The 17,767-nt window shown below is 52.3% G+C and overlaps 1 protein-coding gene across 1 annotated transcript; it reads right to left on the minus strand.

The window, feature by feature from the left end:
• Nucleotides 1-5,058: 5,058 nt before the first annotated feature.
• LOC112408652 (trefoil factor 3-like) lies at nt 5,059-7,885 on the minus strand. The gene is made up of 3 exons (XM_024758389.1): nt 7,771-7,885; nt 6,124-6,270; nt 5,059-5,104 (listed from the first exon to the last, which is right to left on the minus strand). The coding sequence occupies exons 1-3, from the start codon at nt 7,850-7,852 to the stop codon at nt 5,091-5,093; spliced, it is 243 nt and encodes an 80-aa protein (XP_024614157.1). The 5' UTR covers nt 7,853-7,885; the 3' UTR covers nt 5,059-5,090.
• Between the last annotated feature and the right edge of the window lie 9,882 nt (nt 7,886-17,767).

Here is a 17,767-nt window from a genome sequence, read left to right on the forward strand (position 1 = left end):
AAAACATCCTTATACTTATATCCTTACAACCTACCATTTAAACCACAGAAGCTTTTCTGGAAACTCAAGGGGAAGGAAATCCAAAATGTGAAACAGGCACGCAGAGAAGGTTTCCCACTGGAGGTGGAACTGCAGACCCCACGGGTGCCCCCCACTCTCACGGTGCTTTCAAGGCAGCCCCATCCAGCACCCACATTCTGCCTCCAGTCCCATGTCACCTACACGAGCACGCTTCCCCCTGGCCTCTCCCAACCAGGCCATTCCTGCCCCAAACGGGATTCCCCTATGGGGCACCTTGGTTTAGGGACCGTCCAACCACCTGTTGGAGACCTTGTCTAAGCTGGCTGTGGACTGAGACCCTGCCCACCCAGTCCCTCCTTCCCCGATCCACTCAGTAGTGTCAGATCCGCAGCGAGATCTGAGACCTCCTGCACCACCCGGTCTTCTGCCTCACAGGGTCCCCCCGCCATGAGTCTGCTGAACATCTGACCCTGTGCAGGTGTCTGAGCTTGAAGCTAAATCCCTCCTCTCTGTGCCACTGAATGTTCAAGAATTCTTGGAAGAGCATGACGAATTCCAGTGAATTTTTGACATACTCTGGAACAGTGCAGAGGGAACCATTGCCAAATAAATGCGGAAGCGACGCTCTTACAGACCAACCACACTGACGTAAGAGGAGGGGAGAAGCATATAAACACCACAAGGAGTTACTGGTAGGTTCAGTGGCCACGCTGTGTGCTGGGGGCTGGTGGGGGGGAAGCCTGGTGTTGTCTTCCTTTTCCACCAGCAGCAGTGGGGTTCTGGCTTCTCCTTGGCAAGTCAAAACTCTCATTCCGTGGTTTCTGGAAGGTTCTACAAATATGCACCATTAGTCAGTGAGGAAGGTACATGATATCAAAGTGATCCCTGGATCCTGTGAAACTCAACTGATCATTTGAATTCACCCTGAGCCACTTGTGGATTCAAATTTTAGAGGCACACTGACCAGGAGGTGGGGAGGTGTAAGGGCGGTGTAAAGGCCACGTGGGCCGTGGGCAGTCAGTGTCAGCTGTGCCTTCAGGGGGGCTGAAGTCCACCGATGATGACCATATTAGACGCAGCCCAGCAGAAGTGGCCACAGCCCATCCCGGGTTTGAGTCTCATCAAGGCTGTGTCCTGGAGCGAATGTGTCCCGATGTCCTCATTGGCGAAGTAACAGTAAATATCAAGTTACTCACTGCACTCTAGATAAAAGAAAAAAACGTTTCCAGTCCACACTGTAGTACTTCTTATCCCAGAATTTTAAAATCGGTTAGCACTCTCTGGGTACTTAATTGACATCCAGTGTCCGGAGCCAAGAAGGTTGTTTAAAATTCCCAAGAGAGACCACCCACCCCTGAGAGACCCCCATCGAGTCACAGCGAACGCAGGGACAGAAGAGGGCTCCGTGGGATCATCTGCTGGCTCCTGGCGAGCCAGTAATTAGAATAATTATTCTACTTTATCGGCATTTCAGTGTTTCCTTTTTTTTTTTTTTAATAGGTTTTCTTTCTTTTTTTTTTGATAGTGTTTATTTATTTTTACTTGTTGACAGTTTGCTTTATTTATTTATTTATGGCTGTGCTGCGTCTTCGTTTCTGTGCGAGGGCTTTCTCTAGTTGTGGCAAGCGGGGGCCACTCTTCATCGCGGTGCGCGGGCCTCTCACTATCGCGGCCTCTCTTGTTGCGGAGCACGGGCTCCTGACGTGCAGGCTCAGTAATTGTGGCTCACGGGCCCAGTTGCTCCACGGCATGTGGGATCTTCCCAGACCAGGGCTCGAACCCGTGTCCCCTGCATTGGCAGGCAGATTCTCAACCACTGCGCCACCAGGGAAGCCCTCAGTGTTTCCTTTTTAAACCTAGCCAGTTATTATGGACCTTTACACAAGGTTGGAAACATATTAACTATTTAAACTCCTTATCCCCCATCTGTTGTGACTTACAAACTGAATTAGATGGGAATGACCAGTGGGAGGGGCTATGATTCAGCCACAACCTTCTAGAAGGGCTCTGAACCCTCCCCGCCTCCTGCTGTTGGCCCGTCCTCGCAGGCTGCCTCTGGGCGCCACTCCCTGACCAAGTTACTGTAGGGCTCCGTGGAGGGTTTTCTCTTCCGAAAACGAAAATGGGGATGGTGGTACCCCTCACCGCGTGGGCTTTCAAGGAGTTAGCAAATCTCAAGCACCTGATGGGTGTCTGACGCGTGCCAAGTGCCTGATCCTCTCATTAGCTTTGATTATCTTTACAGATTCCTCTGGGTGCCCGCCAGGGACTCCGGGCTGGCTGCACCGTGAGATGTCCATGCCTGGGGGAAAGATAAAGGCAGAAACCACCCTGCCCCCAACACAGAGCACCCTGGGAACGGCATCTCTCCGAGTTCCTTCCACCCCCCAGATGTCACCCTGAGACTCTGGGCTTCTCGCAGACCCTTTGTGTGTCTGCCCAAAGGGCGAAGCGAGAGGCAGCCACACCATTAGGGCAGACACACAAAATGTGGTACACACGTGTTTCGGCCTCACCCCAAAATTCATTTGCGATGTGCCCATCAGTGACTTGAGTTTTCTCTACTGCAGAACTTAAAATCCCCACCCAGGCACTTTGGGGCAAATTCCATCCCGTTCCCTGCTGAGCGAGCTGCGGCTTGCTGGGGTCCGGGCTTCCATGCTGGGCAGGATGGTGTGGACCTCCGCAAGCTGCCCGCCCCCGGCCCCGGGCTGGCGCACACCGAGGTGGGGTCCCGATGGGACACCCTCCCAGACCCTTCTGGAAGCTGCGGATTCAGCGGGGCTGCTTCCCGCTCTCTTTGGCAGGACACACAGCAGACCGGGGTCCTCACTGACCTGAGGGCACTGGAGCCGCCCGCCACACCCGCGCATCTTCCCCTCCCCGCCACCCGGAGGCTGCCCCGTCCGGCGTCCAGGCTGGGAACAGGTAAAGAGCCCCCTGTACTGTGAGAGCTCAGAGCTGCTGGGGTGGGAGAGTGTCTTCGGACACTGGAACCAGATCTCCCTGCACTGCGTGTGACCGTGGGGTCCTGACCTAACCTCTCTGTGCCTCTGCTTGTTCACTTGCAAAAATGGAGATAATCGTCCGGGGCTGCTGTGGGAATTAAAGGAAGTCAAATGCGTACCGCAGCAGTGGGCACTAAAGGAGGGTGTGCCGCTCCGTATTCACGTTCACCGGGACCCCAGGGCACACGGGGCCCGGCTTGCACAATGACCCCCTCTGCCCCCTGCACGAACGACGGAGCGAAGGTTGGGGAGAAACATGTGCGCCCCAGGAGGGGAAGATGAAGGCCCATCTCCCCATCCCCCCACCGTGGATGATCCTCCTCAGCAGGGATGAAGGTCGCTCCAGTGTCTGAGTCTGGCCCGGGATCTTCCCAAGTCCCGGGAAAGCACACACTCAAGACGGGGCCCTGAGCCGCCAGCAAGGGAACAGAAGCCGCCGTCTGGGGCCTGGGGGTGAGGGGTGAGCACCGTCTCCCCTGATGGTGTCGGTGGCCTTGACACAGAAGCAGTGGCTCAGATCTGACCACGGAAGCTACGGTGGGTGGTGGCAGCAGCGTCTGTGAGGGGAGATAGCAGCTCCCCGGGCCTTGAGCTCCATCCAGAAGGGCGGGTGCAGGGGCCTGGGATGCTGGGGCATCTGGGGTGGAGGGTGGTCCCCAGCCTCCGCTCCCTCCTCACCCCATGGGGTTGTGCACTGAATGCCCGGTCCTCCTGGGGGTGGAGGGCGAGCGGGGACCTGCGGGTGGGGGAAGGCGCTGGTGGGACTCTGCGGACAAGTCGAGTGCATGAGGGCAGACGCCGCGAAGAGCTACGGACTCGGCCGTCAGGGAGGAAGGACAGGATGGAGTCCCTCTCGCAGGGTGGAGGGCATGAGAGTGCTCAGGGAGCGGGCGGGGCATCTCGCTCTTGGGGAATCACGTGCACCTCAGAGGGGCTCTATCTCCTCCAACCAGACCTCACGTGACAAATCGCAGTGTAACAGGCCTCCCCTGGGTGGGCTCTGGGGTGCTGCCCCCTCAGCAGGGGCTTTGGGATGAGTTACTTATCCTACAACAAAGGGAATAACATCTCACTTCTAGGATGTTCATAGGATCTCACTCGAGAGACCTGGCCCAAAGTGCAAGCTTAAAAACAAAGCCTTTTGTTTCGAAAAGGAGCCAGTGTCTCTTTTCCAGCGGGAAGGATGGCTCAGACCCAGAAACCCCCCGTCCGGAGGCTGCGCTGCTTTCTGCCCCGCCCCATGCGTGCGGCGTCAACAAGCCCTGCGGGAGAATCAGTAGAATCGTCTGTGCAACCTTAACAGAGTCCTGTCAGCAGAAGGAGAGCAGGACACTCAGCTTGGATGGCTGGAAACCGTCCTGGTGTCCACAGAGAGCTGCGTGTCCCCAAGAGTGAGGGAGGGGACAACTCTCCATCTCGGGGTTACTAAGACTTCATGAGCGTTCGTCGTGACATTTGTTCATGTATCCACAAAGCTGCATCCATTTTCAGAGGAAAAAAGCAAAAGAAGGCCACCCAAGCTGTCACAGATGGTAAACTTGACTTATAAAGAAATACCAAAAAGTGCCAATTGGTAAGATGGTTTTATTAGCTTTCTCTTCGCCAGGAAAGACATTAATAATCTTTTTTTTTTTTTTTTTTGGAACTTACATTTGAAACGGTGTTTCTCAAGTGACACTTGGAAGGTGGCTTGCCCTCCCCATCAGGTCAGCACTAGATGTGAGGTTTGCTGCACCGTCACAGCTAGGGAGCTACTTTGGGACCCTTCCCTCCTCCCCAGGCCTGGGGGAGACCCTCTGCTGGGAGATGCTAAGACACCCTCTACCGCTCCCGTCTGTGAAATGCTGAGAAGGGAGAGTGTGACTCGGTAGAAATAAAACACAACAGCGGAAAGTCTCAAGAATGAAGACGTGTCCTCATGCTGAGTACGGGAGCTTTATTCTTTAAGACATCAGGCCTCACACATTAGGGGCAGTGCTTGCCGGGAGCAGGTGATAGAAAAGGAGAGGCCCTAGCGCCAGGCAGAGTCCCCCTCCCAAGCTGTCGGGCAGCAGCATGGCTTCAGAAGGTGCATTCTGGAAACAAAGCACAGACATGCGTTACCCTGAGCCATCCCGTGCCTGCCCACCCGCTGCTCCGCTTCTCCAGGTCCAGACAGGCCCCGAGGTCAGCGCCATTTGCTGCTTTCCACACCAAGTCCCTGGGGAAGGGTTGAGTTTCCCCCCGACCCTCGCGGGAGAATAGCCACATGCCCCACGGGGACCCAGGTCGTCGGGGCAGACGGCACCGGAGACGGGCCCAGGTAGGGCCACTGCCAGAGTTCAAAGAAGTGTCGTCGCAGGCCGAGGAGCCGGCAGAGCGGGGACGGCCAGCACAGGGGTGACTCTCCCTCCTGGGCCCAGAGCCTTATCTGGACCTCTGCCCGGCTTTGCCGGGGAGGGGAGGAGACCCTGGACAGTGGGAAGGGGCCCCGCGCTGATTAGGGAGCCGACATCAGGCTGAGACGCGGCCTCCTTCGTCGTTACCCGGGGACGAAGCGCAAGAGGGGCCCCCCGGGTGCTCGTTCCAGGAAGGGGCCTTAGGTAGCTACGTTCATCGTAGACGGTGATCTGGCACCGGGGCTGCCAGATGGCTCACGGCCACCTCCACGTCGCACATGTGATGGGTGGGGCATAGAGGCAAATTACCTGTGCAGTCTGCCCCTGACACGCGGCTCCCCAGGGGCTGCCCTGCACCCCACTACTCCAGCGATGGAGGGGTGAGCACCTCGTGTTGGGGGCAGGGTGGGGAGAGGTGCCAGGACTCCAGCCCAGCATGTCGCCAGTCACAAAGGACAGAGACTGCAGGGGTCGTGTGCTGAAAATGGCCTTGAAATCCGCCCAGCTTTCCAAACCTACGTACTGTCCATTTCTCTCCAAACTAGTTCCCTCTCCACAGGGCCTCGACTTTGAATACCTTTCTGAAATGATTAGAGTTTGCACAGACATCCTCGGCCAACTGACAGCCGTGGTGCGGGGGGTCCCACCCAGGGCTCAGGTGTGTGTGGCTTCCTGGGAGCCCGGAAAGGTCCCCCGTGCATGTGGGGCTGACTCACCTGCTTCCTGCAGGGGCTTGAAGCACCAGGGCACCCCGGTGACGCTGGAGTCGAAGCAGCAGCCCCGGTTGACGCACTGCTCGGGGGTGATGTCGGGGTAGGCGCAGTCCACCCTGTCCTTGGCTGGGACCATGCACTGGTTCGGCGCTGTCCCAAACAAAGCCCAGTCAGAGCCCTTGCTGGCTTGGGGTCGGTCTACCCTCCCCCAGCTCCTGAGTTCAAAGGCTGTGATCTCACCCCTCCCATAACCTGTGCTTGTCTGCTTGGCGAGGACACTCTTCCCGTAAATGTTTAAAGAGAAACGTTCTGTTGGAGATCTGGCTGGTGTCTCTCACTTGGGTGCTCCTAGCACCTTGCCAGGAAGTCAATAGGGCCTGGATTCCTTCCAGCTGGCAGGTACCCCTGGGAATCCAGGGCCCCCGAACTCGGAAACAATGTTCCCCTTTATTGTCTTATCAACAAAATCTCCCCCTTAAAACAAAAGGAGTATAATAGAAGGCAGGCATTCAAAAGAGAAAATCGCAATGTTTACTATTTTCTGCTTCTTTTCTGTATCTCCCTACCCCCTCGTCAAGCCTTCCCTGTACATCATTGGGCTTCTACTATTCATTTTCCAAGTAAGTCTTTTTGTCTGAAGTTCAGCAAAAGTCCACTTTGCCTCATTTCTTAAACTGGATTTGTCCTTAGGAAAATAGAAATCACGTGAAATCTCAAATCCTCTCCTATGGCTGCCAATTCATAATTCCTCATTCCACTGGTTCCCAAACTTCGCTCACATTGGGATCAGCCGGGGGTCTTGAAAAAACCATTGATACCTCCTCCCACCCAGAGACTCTCTGATATACTTGGCGTATCCTGGGCTTTAAGAGTTTTAAAATCTTCCAGGTGATTCTGATGGGTGACAAGTTTGAGACCTCTCAGCAGATAACTGCCACACCCTAATTTCTTTTCTTTTCTTTTCTTTTTTTGCGGTACGCGGGCCTCTCACTGTTGTGGCCTCTCCCGCTGCGGAGCACAGGCTCTAGAGCGCAGGCTCAGCGGCCATGGCTCACGGGCCCAGCCGCTCTGCGGCATGTGGGATCTTCCCGGACCGGGGCACGAACCCGCGTCCCCTGCATCGGCAGGCGGACGCTCAACCACTGCGCCACCAGGGAAGCTCCACACCCTAATTTCTTCACACTCTGGTTAATGGAGCAGATTGTAGGTATTGAAAATGTGATCGTTTTCATTTGTCTTTTCTTTTTGTCTTACGAATGTGCCAGAATAATGCACAAAGACCTATATTGTAATTCGGAAATCTCCAGCAAGGAAGGCAGTGGGATAGTGGGCTTCCATGTCGGCTGCCAGCCAGGTGCACCTGGGTTCCAATCCTAATTTCTACACTGCCCGAGAGGGTCAGTTATAAACTTTCAGAGCCTCAGTTTCCTTGTCTGTAAAATGGGGACAGCAAGACCCAATATGCAGAGCTGTTGATAGAAAATGTGTGTGTCTGGTAAGTGGCAATTATTAAATTATTAAGGGACCTGGTCACTCTCCTCAAGCCACAGGAAGCTCCCAGCCTGGCTCTCCCACGTCACGTCCCCTTGTCATGTGCTCCCACCCCGCCACCCGGTCCCTCCTCCTTAAGGAGGTCAGAGCAGTACTCACACAGACTCACGTACTGCCCAGTCGAGCTGGAGGACACCAAGGGCAGAACCATCACCAGCAGCCAGAATGTTCTGGCCTCCATGGTCACGGGCGGGCTCTGGGGACCCGTCGGCTCAGAGGACATGCCACGTCTCCCGAGAAGACTCATTTTTTATACCCCTGTGTTTACACAGGCACTCTGGATTCTGTTTGTCTGGGGAGCCCTTCCCTCTAGGTCCAGCCCCACCTGCTTCTTCCCTGCACAGGATGGTACAGCCCCCAGAGCATCATCCATCCCAAAGGGGAGAGGCTGCTTCCAACCCCACCTTTCTGGTAGTAAGCCAGTGGTGGTAGCAGATTCCAGTTGCCTGTGAATACCCTCTGTCAGGGAGCAGGGCCGTGTTGTTGCCTGTGTTAGCCTGGCTGGAAGAAAAGGATAAAGGCTCAGCGTGGGGCTGGAGGGCAGGGTCAACAGGCCTGGGCATCAATCCTGCAACCCACCCAGCAGCAGGCCACCAGAGTTCCTGCTCAGCGACAAGAGTTCCCAGGCCGCTTAATCGCAGACCAGTCTCGGGTACTTGAAAAGACAGGTGACGGGGCAAGTGCGGTATGCGGTGTGTGCAGATTTCACAACTCTTGAAAGGTAGAAGCTCCTTTTCTTTCTTTTTTGCTTTTCTCCAACAAAAAAATTGTTTTTATCATCAGCTACACGTTGACAAATGTATTAAATAAACTTATTCAATACATTTTCATAAAAATATAATACCTGCAGCTGGTTTGTATTTTCTTTAATATTTTCTTGCCGTGGACCCTTTGGTTTTTTTAAGTCTTCATTGAATTTGTTACCATATTGTCTCTGTTTCGTGTTTTGGTGTTTTGGCCAGGAGGCATGTGGGATCTTAGCTCCCCAACCAGGGATCGAGCCCGCTCCCCCTGCAATGGCAGGCGAAGTCCTAACCACTGGACCACCAGGGAAGTCCCTGCAGTAGGTTTTTTAAATCAGACAGTACAGAAGACTCTCCCCCTTTTGTGTGGCGCTGTCCATGTTTAACACGTTCTTAGGTGTTTTCCAGAATGTTCTCTGTACATTGAAGCACATTTTTAACACAAAAACGAATTTACACCTTACCCAGCTGGCTGGTTTTTTTTTTTTTTTTTTAAGTGAAGGCTATATCTTGGAAATTATTTTATAACAGCATACCTAAATGAGACAGGTATAATTTTACCCATTTTCTGGAGGAACACACCAAGGCTCAAAATGTTGTTACTGAATCCAGTCTCATACTGCTGGCCACACAAAAGGCCAATGAATCGAGAGAGAGGTTGGGGCAGCAAGAGCAGCTTTATTGGGAAAGCTGGGAGTCCGAGAAGATGGTGGACTCGTGTCCCAAAGAAGCATCTTACCCGAGTTAGAATCCAGGCTTCTTTTATTCTAAAAGGGGAGGGGGCATGGCTGGTTGCCTGAAACTTCTTAGTGCCGCCAGACCCAGACCTTTGTTCTTGCAGCCTTCCACGTAGGTCTAGTCACGGCGTTCCTGTAACCTTCCAACAAGACAAGGGTTATTCTCTATTGTGCAACTTTTTATCCCTATGTGAGTGAAAAGGGTTTTACCTTTAAAGGTCAAGGCTGGGAGGCAGAGCCTTGAGAAAGGGCTGTTATGTATATTTCAGCCCATAGGTGACATTCCGGTACCCAGGTGAAGAGGCAACATGATTAAGCACAGAGCACAAAGGTTAGAGCTGAGGGGACAGATCTCGCATGGAGTCAGGTTTGTTCTTCTCTGTTACAGGACGGCTGTCAAAGGTTACCTAGGGGACCCGGCGGAGCTGGGATTCAACCTGCCTCTGTGGGACCCTGCAGTCTCCACTCTCCATTCAGGGTACCCGCCCTACCCTGCAGCTGGCTGACTGGGGAGAGAGGGCGCACCTGGGGTCCAGCTATCGTGTGTTCTTCAGGCTTCCTTCCTGGCTGGGCTATTCTTCTCTCTGTTCGGCTCTGACCCAGGAACCGCAGGGTAGGTTTTGTACACCATCCCAGGGCGGACCCACTTGCTGGCCACACTTTAATCCCCAGGCGGGGTTACAGTGTTGGAGGGGGTCCCCAAACCACCCAGGGGTTCCTCCTCAGAGCTGTCCTCCCCTGAGCGACCCATAGGGCCAGACTGTGATTGCACTGGGAACGGGGAGTCTGTCCCGCCTCGTGACTCCCCTGGCCCGGCCCTGCTACCTACCCAGTGAGCCCTGGGGGAATCCACATGCCGTGACACCCGCATCTGGTTTGCTCCCCGCTCCAAGGCTTGGAGACAGAGCAGGCTCCGCATCGTTTTCATGTCACTCGCTCTGTTCCCAGAGGGAGAGAGTCGTCCCAGCTAACAGATGGCATGATTGTTATGTCATCGCAGGGGAAATTCCTGGGAGCCTCTTCTGGCCAGACTGCTGCCACAGCCCCCGCCCTCCCACTCCCCATAGTACCCCAGGCCAGGCCAGGCTGGGGTTGGACCAGGTTTCAGGAAAACACAGATCCCCAGAAATGGGCTTAGAAGGGGCAGTTACTTGAAGGCTGCCCTGGCAGGGAGTCCGCCTGGCTGCCCTTGGAATCACCTGGAGGGCCGGACCGGCGTGGACCCCTGGGCCCTGCCTGCCTGGGCAGGTGGCTGGGAGACCACTGAGTTCTCCCGGCAGCCAGTACGAGCCACTGCCTGATGGTCTGCTTCAGTTTCACTCGGTGGATGTGGATAGAGACCCCGCTGCAGGAGCCTGGGGCTTGGGGCTGAGGAAGGAATAACAAGGGGGCAGAGCCCCATCCTGAAAGACTCCCTCACAGGGAGACGGGGGTCACCGTTACAATGATGAAGCCACGAGACCTGGTCCCAAGTCCGGGGCTGTGTGACCTTGGATGCTTCACTTCCCGCCGGTGCCCCAGCTCCTTGCCTATCACACACAGCCTCATCTGCAGGTTTGCCTGAGCTGGTGAGCCCGAACCAGGTGCTGGGGTCACGCCTGATCACCTGCCAGCTGCGGTGCAGCAGCTACAACGGCAGAGGGTCCAGCCTCGCAGACTCCAGGTCTTGATAGAAGTGGCAGCTGTGGGAAGGGGGGCGGGGGGCACGGAGCACAGGCTTCTTAGAGGGAAGAGGGTGAGGCCGGCCTCGGAGCCTCGAGAAGTGAGCACACGTTGTTGGGGGAAGTTCAGCCGTGTGTGTGCTCTTTGTTCTGTTCTGGGGACCCTGGGCTGTCCGCCAGGGGCAGAAGATGGGGGCAGAGAGCCCATCCTGCCCTCCAGAGCACACAGGCCCATATAGCCATCCGCGTTCCCCTGGGGGAGTTCAAGTTCCGGGAATGAAATAACACCAGTGCCAGAGCGGCAGGCCCCAGGGTCACCTGTCCTGGCTCAGCCTTGACAGATGGCTTGCCCAGCGCTCCCAGAGACCAGGGTCAAGAGCTGCCTGGGCCGTCCTGGGAGCCTACCCTGCATCCCTCCCTCCCTGGTCTTTGTATGCTGGTGCCCAGGGAAGGCGAGGGCCAAGAAGCAGGCTGTCTGGCCCCAAGCGCTAGGTTTGCAGCCTCCCATCTGCAGGATGCATGGCCCCTGGCACGTATACAACAAGCATGGACCGAGCGTGATCACAGGCCTGGTACTTGACCTGTAATGTAGGGCCCTGAGGACATCAGGCAGGATCCTGCCCTCAGAGCCCACAGCCCTGTGAGGGCGGACCAGCCTTGAAGTGTGAACTGTGGTATGATGCCACAAGACCTGGCAGAATGCTGCCCAGCAGGCTTCTCAGCCTGGGTGAAATCTGCACTGGGTCTTGAGGGATGAGGAGGCGTTCACAGATGGATGAAGGTCAGAAGCATGTTCCAGGCAGTCACTGTGAACTCACCACCTCACAGAAAATACAGTCAGGGCCACATACTCCATGTCACCCCTCAGCTTTCTAATATCGTCCCTCTGGGTTACTCAAGCTGGCAGAGAGCCACACAGAGATGGAAGGTACAAAGTCACATTGTTCCACACTCCTAGGGTAGCCCTGGGGCCACAGACCTCCCCAGGGAGCTTCCTGCTGACCAGCTGTCTCATCGCTCTGCAGCTGCCTTGGGTGTGGCCCTGCCCTCTGTACTCCGTACCGAGTTCCCTCCAGCCCGACCCTTCCTGAGGAGCTGGACCTGAGTGTGTATGCTTTGGGGACGCAACCATGGACCGATTCAGGGAGGCTCCTGGTTTACACTGAGGACAAGCGGGGGGCTTAGAGTCGTGTACATGTATCACGCACCAGCTGTAGGGGAGGGGTAGAGGACAGCGGGTCCTGAGTCCGGACGGAGGTTATGGGCCCGAATACGCCCCTCATGGACCCTGGATCTCTTGCCCCCAGTCCTGGGCCAGCACCCATCATACCACATACAGGGACATGTGACAGCCATTGGGGGTTTCAGGGAAAGCAGCGTCCAGTTCAAGGTATATATCCGGTGATGCTGCCACAGTGGCCTCTATGTCGAGGGCTCCCTCGGGTTTGGAGCTATTGGGTCAGTCCCAGGTGCTGTGACACCAAGGAAATGTTCCCAAGAACAAGTCAGCTGATGACCAGGGCACCCAAAGGAACAGAGATAAGTCAGAAGTAAACAGAGCTGAGAGCCGGGAGCGGATGTGCCCGGCCGAGGGACACCAGACCCCTCGTGGACAGCCCTGCCTTTTGGACCCAGACGGCCTTTCTCTGCAGCTGGACGGGCTCCAGCAGGAAGCTGAGGCCTGGCAGCCACTGAGGTGGCACCTGGGTGTGCCTCCACTTGGAGCTGACGAACGCCAGCCCCTGGCCCTGCGCTGTGTCCCAGGAGGACAGCCATGGAAGACAGAGGTGGTCCCTGAGAGCCCCCGGTACAGGCGGGGCAGGACAAAAGTCCAGCAGCTGCAGGAGACCCCGGGGACCCCATCCTCCCGCCAGCCAAGTTGGATAAAAGCCACCGTGCACTTCTTCCCTGTGAATCAAGCCGCTGTCACTGAATGACTTGCAGGTGTGCTGGGTATACAAGCGTGTCCTCCCCAGGTTCACATCCTTCCTGGAAGCTCAGAGAGTGGCTTTATCTGGAACAGAGCTGTTGCAGATGTAAGTGTTTCAGTTAAGACGAGGTCAGGCGGCAGTAGGGTGGGTCCCTGGTCCGATCTGACTGGTGTCCTTATAAGAGGGGAGAAAATGCAGAGACAGACACACAGAAAGGAGACGATGTGAACATGGACAGGCAGGGAGATGCCCTTGACTTTGGGGACCGAGACCGGGAGATACAGCTAAGATACAAGGAACGCGGGCAGACCCAAGGAGCCCGGATATGGGGGCGAGCCCTCAGAGGGACCCCAGCCCGCTGACACTTGCAGCCTCCAGACTGTGGGAGAAGGGATTTCTGTGGTTTAAACCACCCAGTTTGTGGTACTTTGTTATGGTCGCCCCAAGAGACACCCAGCTCTGAGGGTCTATTTTAACTTGTACTTTCTTGGGTGAGGGGCAGGGAGGGGAGGACACAGCTAAAAATCTCGGCAGTTGTTTTGAAAAGAGACCCTCGCCTTCCCCACCCTGACCCTCCCCTGGTGAACTGGATGCACTCTGCCCAGTGCCCAGTGCCCAGTGCCCCCCGCCTGGGACCCTGGCCCTCCTGCTGTGCAGACTGTGACTCCACCCCTGTCTCGGGCCCCTGCATCTGTCCTCACCGTGCACATGTGATTGTTGGCCCCATGAATCACAGGCTACAATCTCTCACCACGTGCTTGTTGAATCCCTTCCCACGCTTCCACACGCCACCCAAATACTCCCCATGGGTCCTTTATTCCAAGTTCCTTGTCTTGGGGAGGCTGGGCCACACTGACCAGCAGGGAAGTACAGCAGTCTCACTTCCCAACCAGGGCCTCATAGGCCAGGGCAGGGAGCAGCCCACGCCAGGGGAGGCCCAAGGGAGGTGACCGTGTCGTGAGTTGTCCAAACTGGGACCTGTTCAGAGAGTACGAGGTGCTATTAGCGATTATGCCAGGACAGCAGGTGTGGGGTCCCAGGCCACCCGCCAAGAGGGCACTCAACCAGCCCCTCACCGATCGATGGCAGTCACTTTTGAGTCTGATTTGAACAGCGTGTGGCTTTGTTGGGGCAATGGCAAGGCGCTCTCTAAAGCTCTGGAAACAGACACAAAGCCAAGGGGTGCAAACATGAGTGTGTCATGGTCCGTCACACTCTGACGTGCATGCCTGTGCACTGGCGGGCAGTGTGCATGCGGGTATGAGTGTGAATATCCAGCCCTGTCTCAGTGTGTTCAGGCTGCTGTAGCAGCACCACAGATGGAGCAGCTTATAAACAACACGTATTTCTCACAGCTCTGGAGGTTGGAAGCCCAGGATCATGGCACTGAGGCCTTCTGTGGAGGGTCATTGTCCTGGTTCATAGATGGGCCTGCCTGCTCAGAGACATCTGCACTTCACATGGCGGGAGGGGCTGGGGATCTCTGGAGCCTCATTTATAAGGCCACTGATCCCATTCATGAGGGCTCCACCCTCATGACCTCATCACCTCCCAAAGGCCATCACATGGAGCACTAGGATTTCAACACAGGAGTTTGGGAGGGACACAAGCATTCAGGCCATTGCAGGCCCTAATCAGTAGTCAGTGAGCGGAGTAACCACACAGGGCCTGTGGGATTGCATCATTAAGTGTCTTTGTTTTCATTTCCCATTCAGTGGGGACCGATTCTTTTCCTTTTGGGATGAAGACTCAGGTGATCCCACGATCCCTAAAGTCACAAAACTTAGTTGTCAGGAACTGAAGCTTTAAGCTCCATGTTATCATTAAATTCAAAATTCTGAATTTGATTTCATTTGATGCTGTAAAGGAATTAGTGGTAGCATGATAATTGTATTGTAGACTTATGACTGTGTATCTGTATATATATTCAGGTACCTATATATATTCAGATATATACCAGGGCCTGGGTTTGATCCCTGGTCAGGGAACTAAGATCCCACCTGCTGTGCAGAATGGCCAAAATAAAAATTTTTTAATTTAAAAAATTTTTTAAAAATTGGTAGTTAGATTATTTTTTAAAAAAGAAGAGTTCACACTTCTTGTACAAGCCCTAGAGGGGAGGCACAGAGTTCCCCTAGGCCCCATGGCCCGCCTCTGGTTCATAAGTAGAAACATTTTTCATCCTTTGCCCCAACGAACTCTGCGATGCAGGAAGATTCTAACAGCTCATCTTGTTCCTTGCTTGAGGTTAGAGTTCTCAAGAGTCAGAAACAAGCCTTCTGTCACCCCCAACTATGGCGGGCATGGACCAAGCTCTCTCAGTGGTCCCCCTATGCCTTGTCCACCAGGCTTGAGATTAAGGGCAGGCACACCCACCCTCCTTCCCTGTTGGGGTAAGATGGGAGTGGGAGGGACTCGCAGCACCTAAACAGCTCTCTCTGAACGTTCTCACGTGTCATTTTCTCCAAAATTCTCTGCTCATGAAGCTTTTATAGCTTCAATACAAGTACAAAATTTAAGACTCATCTAACAGTCCAAATTACTTTTAAGATGTCATGGTCTGTACCTCATGTTGAAACATGACATCTGTTGTTTCTGGATGTCCCAGCTGACCCTCCACTCTTAACATCCTATGACCCTAGGGGTAGGGGACCTAGAAGAGAGATTAGAACTGTATTTATTCTTGATTGAATATAAAACCCAAAGACAGAAGTTCTAAGTTTGTTTCTTGAGATCTTCTAATGGGCAGGTCACTGTGACAGACTCTAGTGAGAGAGGGCAAAATCAGATAAATGAACAATTCCTTCTCATGAGGGACTTCATAGCACAACAGAAGGCTAAATAAATAAACAAACTGTGTACTTTACTGAAGCCCCTGAAAGAACCAAATAAGTAAGGAGGTGCCTATTCATGGATAAGAAGACCACATTTTTTTGTACTTTTTTTTATTGAAGTAGAGTCGATTTACTATATTGTGTTAGTTTCAGCTGTGCTGGTTTCAACATAGTGATTCATTTATTTATATATATATATATATGTAAACATAAATAGAAATAGATTTAGATTTAGATTACACAAGGTACTGAATATAGTTCCCCGTGCTATACAGTAGGGCCTTGTTGTTTATTTTATATACAGTAGCTTGTATCTGCTAATCCCATACTCCTAACTTATCCCTCCCACACCCCCTTTCCCCTTAGGTAATCATAAGGTTGTTTTCTACGTCTGTGAGTCTGTTTCTGTTTTGTGTTTAGATTCATTTGTATTACTTTTTAGATTCCACGTATAAGTGATGTCATATAATATTTGTCTTTCTCTGTCTGACTTACTTCACTTAGTATGACAATTTCTAGGTCCATCCATGTTGCTGCAAATGGCATTATGTCACTCTTTTTTATGGCTGAGTAATATTCTGTTAAATATATATACCACATCTTCTTTACCCATTCATCCATTGACGGGCGCTTGGGTTGTTTCCATGTCTTGGCTACTGTGAATAGTGCTGCTATGAACACTGGGATGCATGTATCTTTTGAAGTAGAGTTTTCTTCTTTTCTGGATATCTGCCCAGGGGTGGGGTTGTTGGATCATATGGTAGCTCTATTTTTATCTTTTTAAGGAACCTCCATACTGCTTTCCATAGTGGCTATTCCAATTTACATTCCCTCTAGCAGTGTAGGAGGGTTCCCTTTTCTCCACACCCTCTCCAGCATTTGTTATTTGTAGACTTTTTGATGATAGCTGTTCTGACAGGTGTGAGGTGGTACTTCACTGTGGTTTTGATTGCATTTCTCTAATAATTAGTGATGTTGAGCATCTTTTGATGTGCCTGTTGGACATGTGTATGTCTTCTTCGGAGAAATGTCTCTTTAGGTCCTCTGCCCATTTTTTGATTGGGTTGTTTGGTTTTTTGATATTGAGTTGTATGAGTTGTTGGTATATTTTGGATATTAACCCCTTGTCAGTCACATCATTCGCAAATATTTTCTCCCATTCTGAAGGTTGTCTTTTTGGTTGTTGATGATTTCTTTTGCTGTGCAAAAGCTTTTAAGTTTGATTAGGTCTCATTCATTTATTTTTGCTTTTATTTCTTTTGCCTTGAGAGACTGACCCAAGAAAATATTGCTGCAATTTATGTTTGAAAGTGTTTTGCCTATGTTCTCTTCTAGGAGTTTTATGGGGCCATGTCTTATATTTGTCTTTAAACCATTTTGAGTTTATTTTTGTATATGGTGTGAGCAAGTGTTCTAATTTCATTGATTTATATGTAGCTGTCCATCCTTCCCAACACCACTTGTTGAAGACACTAGATTTTAAAGGTAGCCATTTTTTTCAAAATTAAACTACATATTCAATGCATTTTTTAATCAAAATCCCTAAGGGAGATTTTTATGAAACACCACAAATTGGTCCTAGTATTTATATGGAAAGGTAAAGGGCCAAAGATATCCAGTGAAACTTTTAAAAAACAAGCAGTAAAAAGAGGAAGAGAAGGATCAGAAGGTATCTGTCTAATCAGATTATTCAAAAATTGTGTTTAAAGCAAAGAAGTATTGGTGCAGTGATAGAGTCACAGACAACTGGAACAGAACAGAAAGCCTAGAAATAGATCCATTTACATAAGGTAACTTGGATAATAACAGAAAAATACTTCAGATCAGTGGGGAAAGAAAGGACAGCTCAGTACATGGTATCAGGACAAATCAGTTATTGACGTTAGAAAAGGATACATTTAGACCCCTGCATCACAGCACCAAGCATCTCTTAATTATCCATATTGAGAAAAACGTACATTTAGATTCACAACTTACAACTCATATTAACACATTCCCAGATAAATTAGAGGCCCCAGAGTGAAAGTAAGCCTTAAAATTTAAAAAGAAAATATAGATGATCAGCCACCTCACACCAGACCCAACCCTCCTGAATATAATAATGAAATCTCCGGAAAATATACAAAAACAATGACCTGTAGGCAATGGGGAGTGAAAAACGAAGCAAAAACAGAACAAAAATGCCCTGTA

Source organism: Neophocaena asiaeorientalis, unplaced genomic scaffold, assembly GCF_003031525.2.
Source record: "Neophocaena asiaeorientalis asiaeorientalis breed wild unplaced genomic scaffold, Neophocaena_asiaeorientalis_V1.1 scaffold45, whole genome shotgun sequence".
NCBI lineage: Eukaryota > Metazoa > Chordata > Mammalia > Artiodactyla > Phocoenidae > Neophocaena > Neophocaena asiaeorientalis.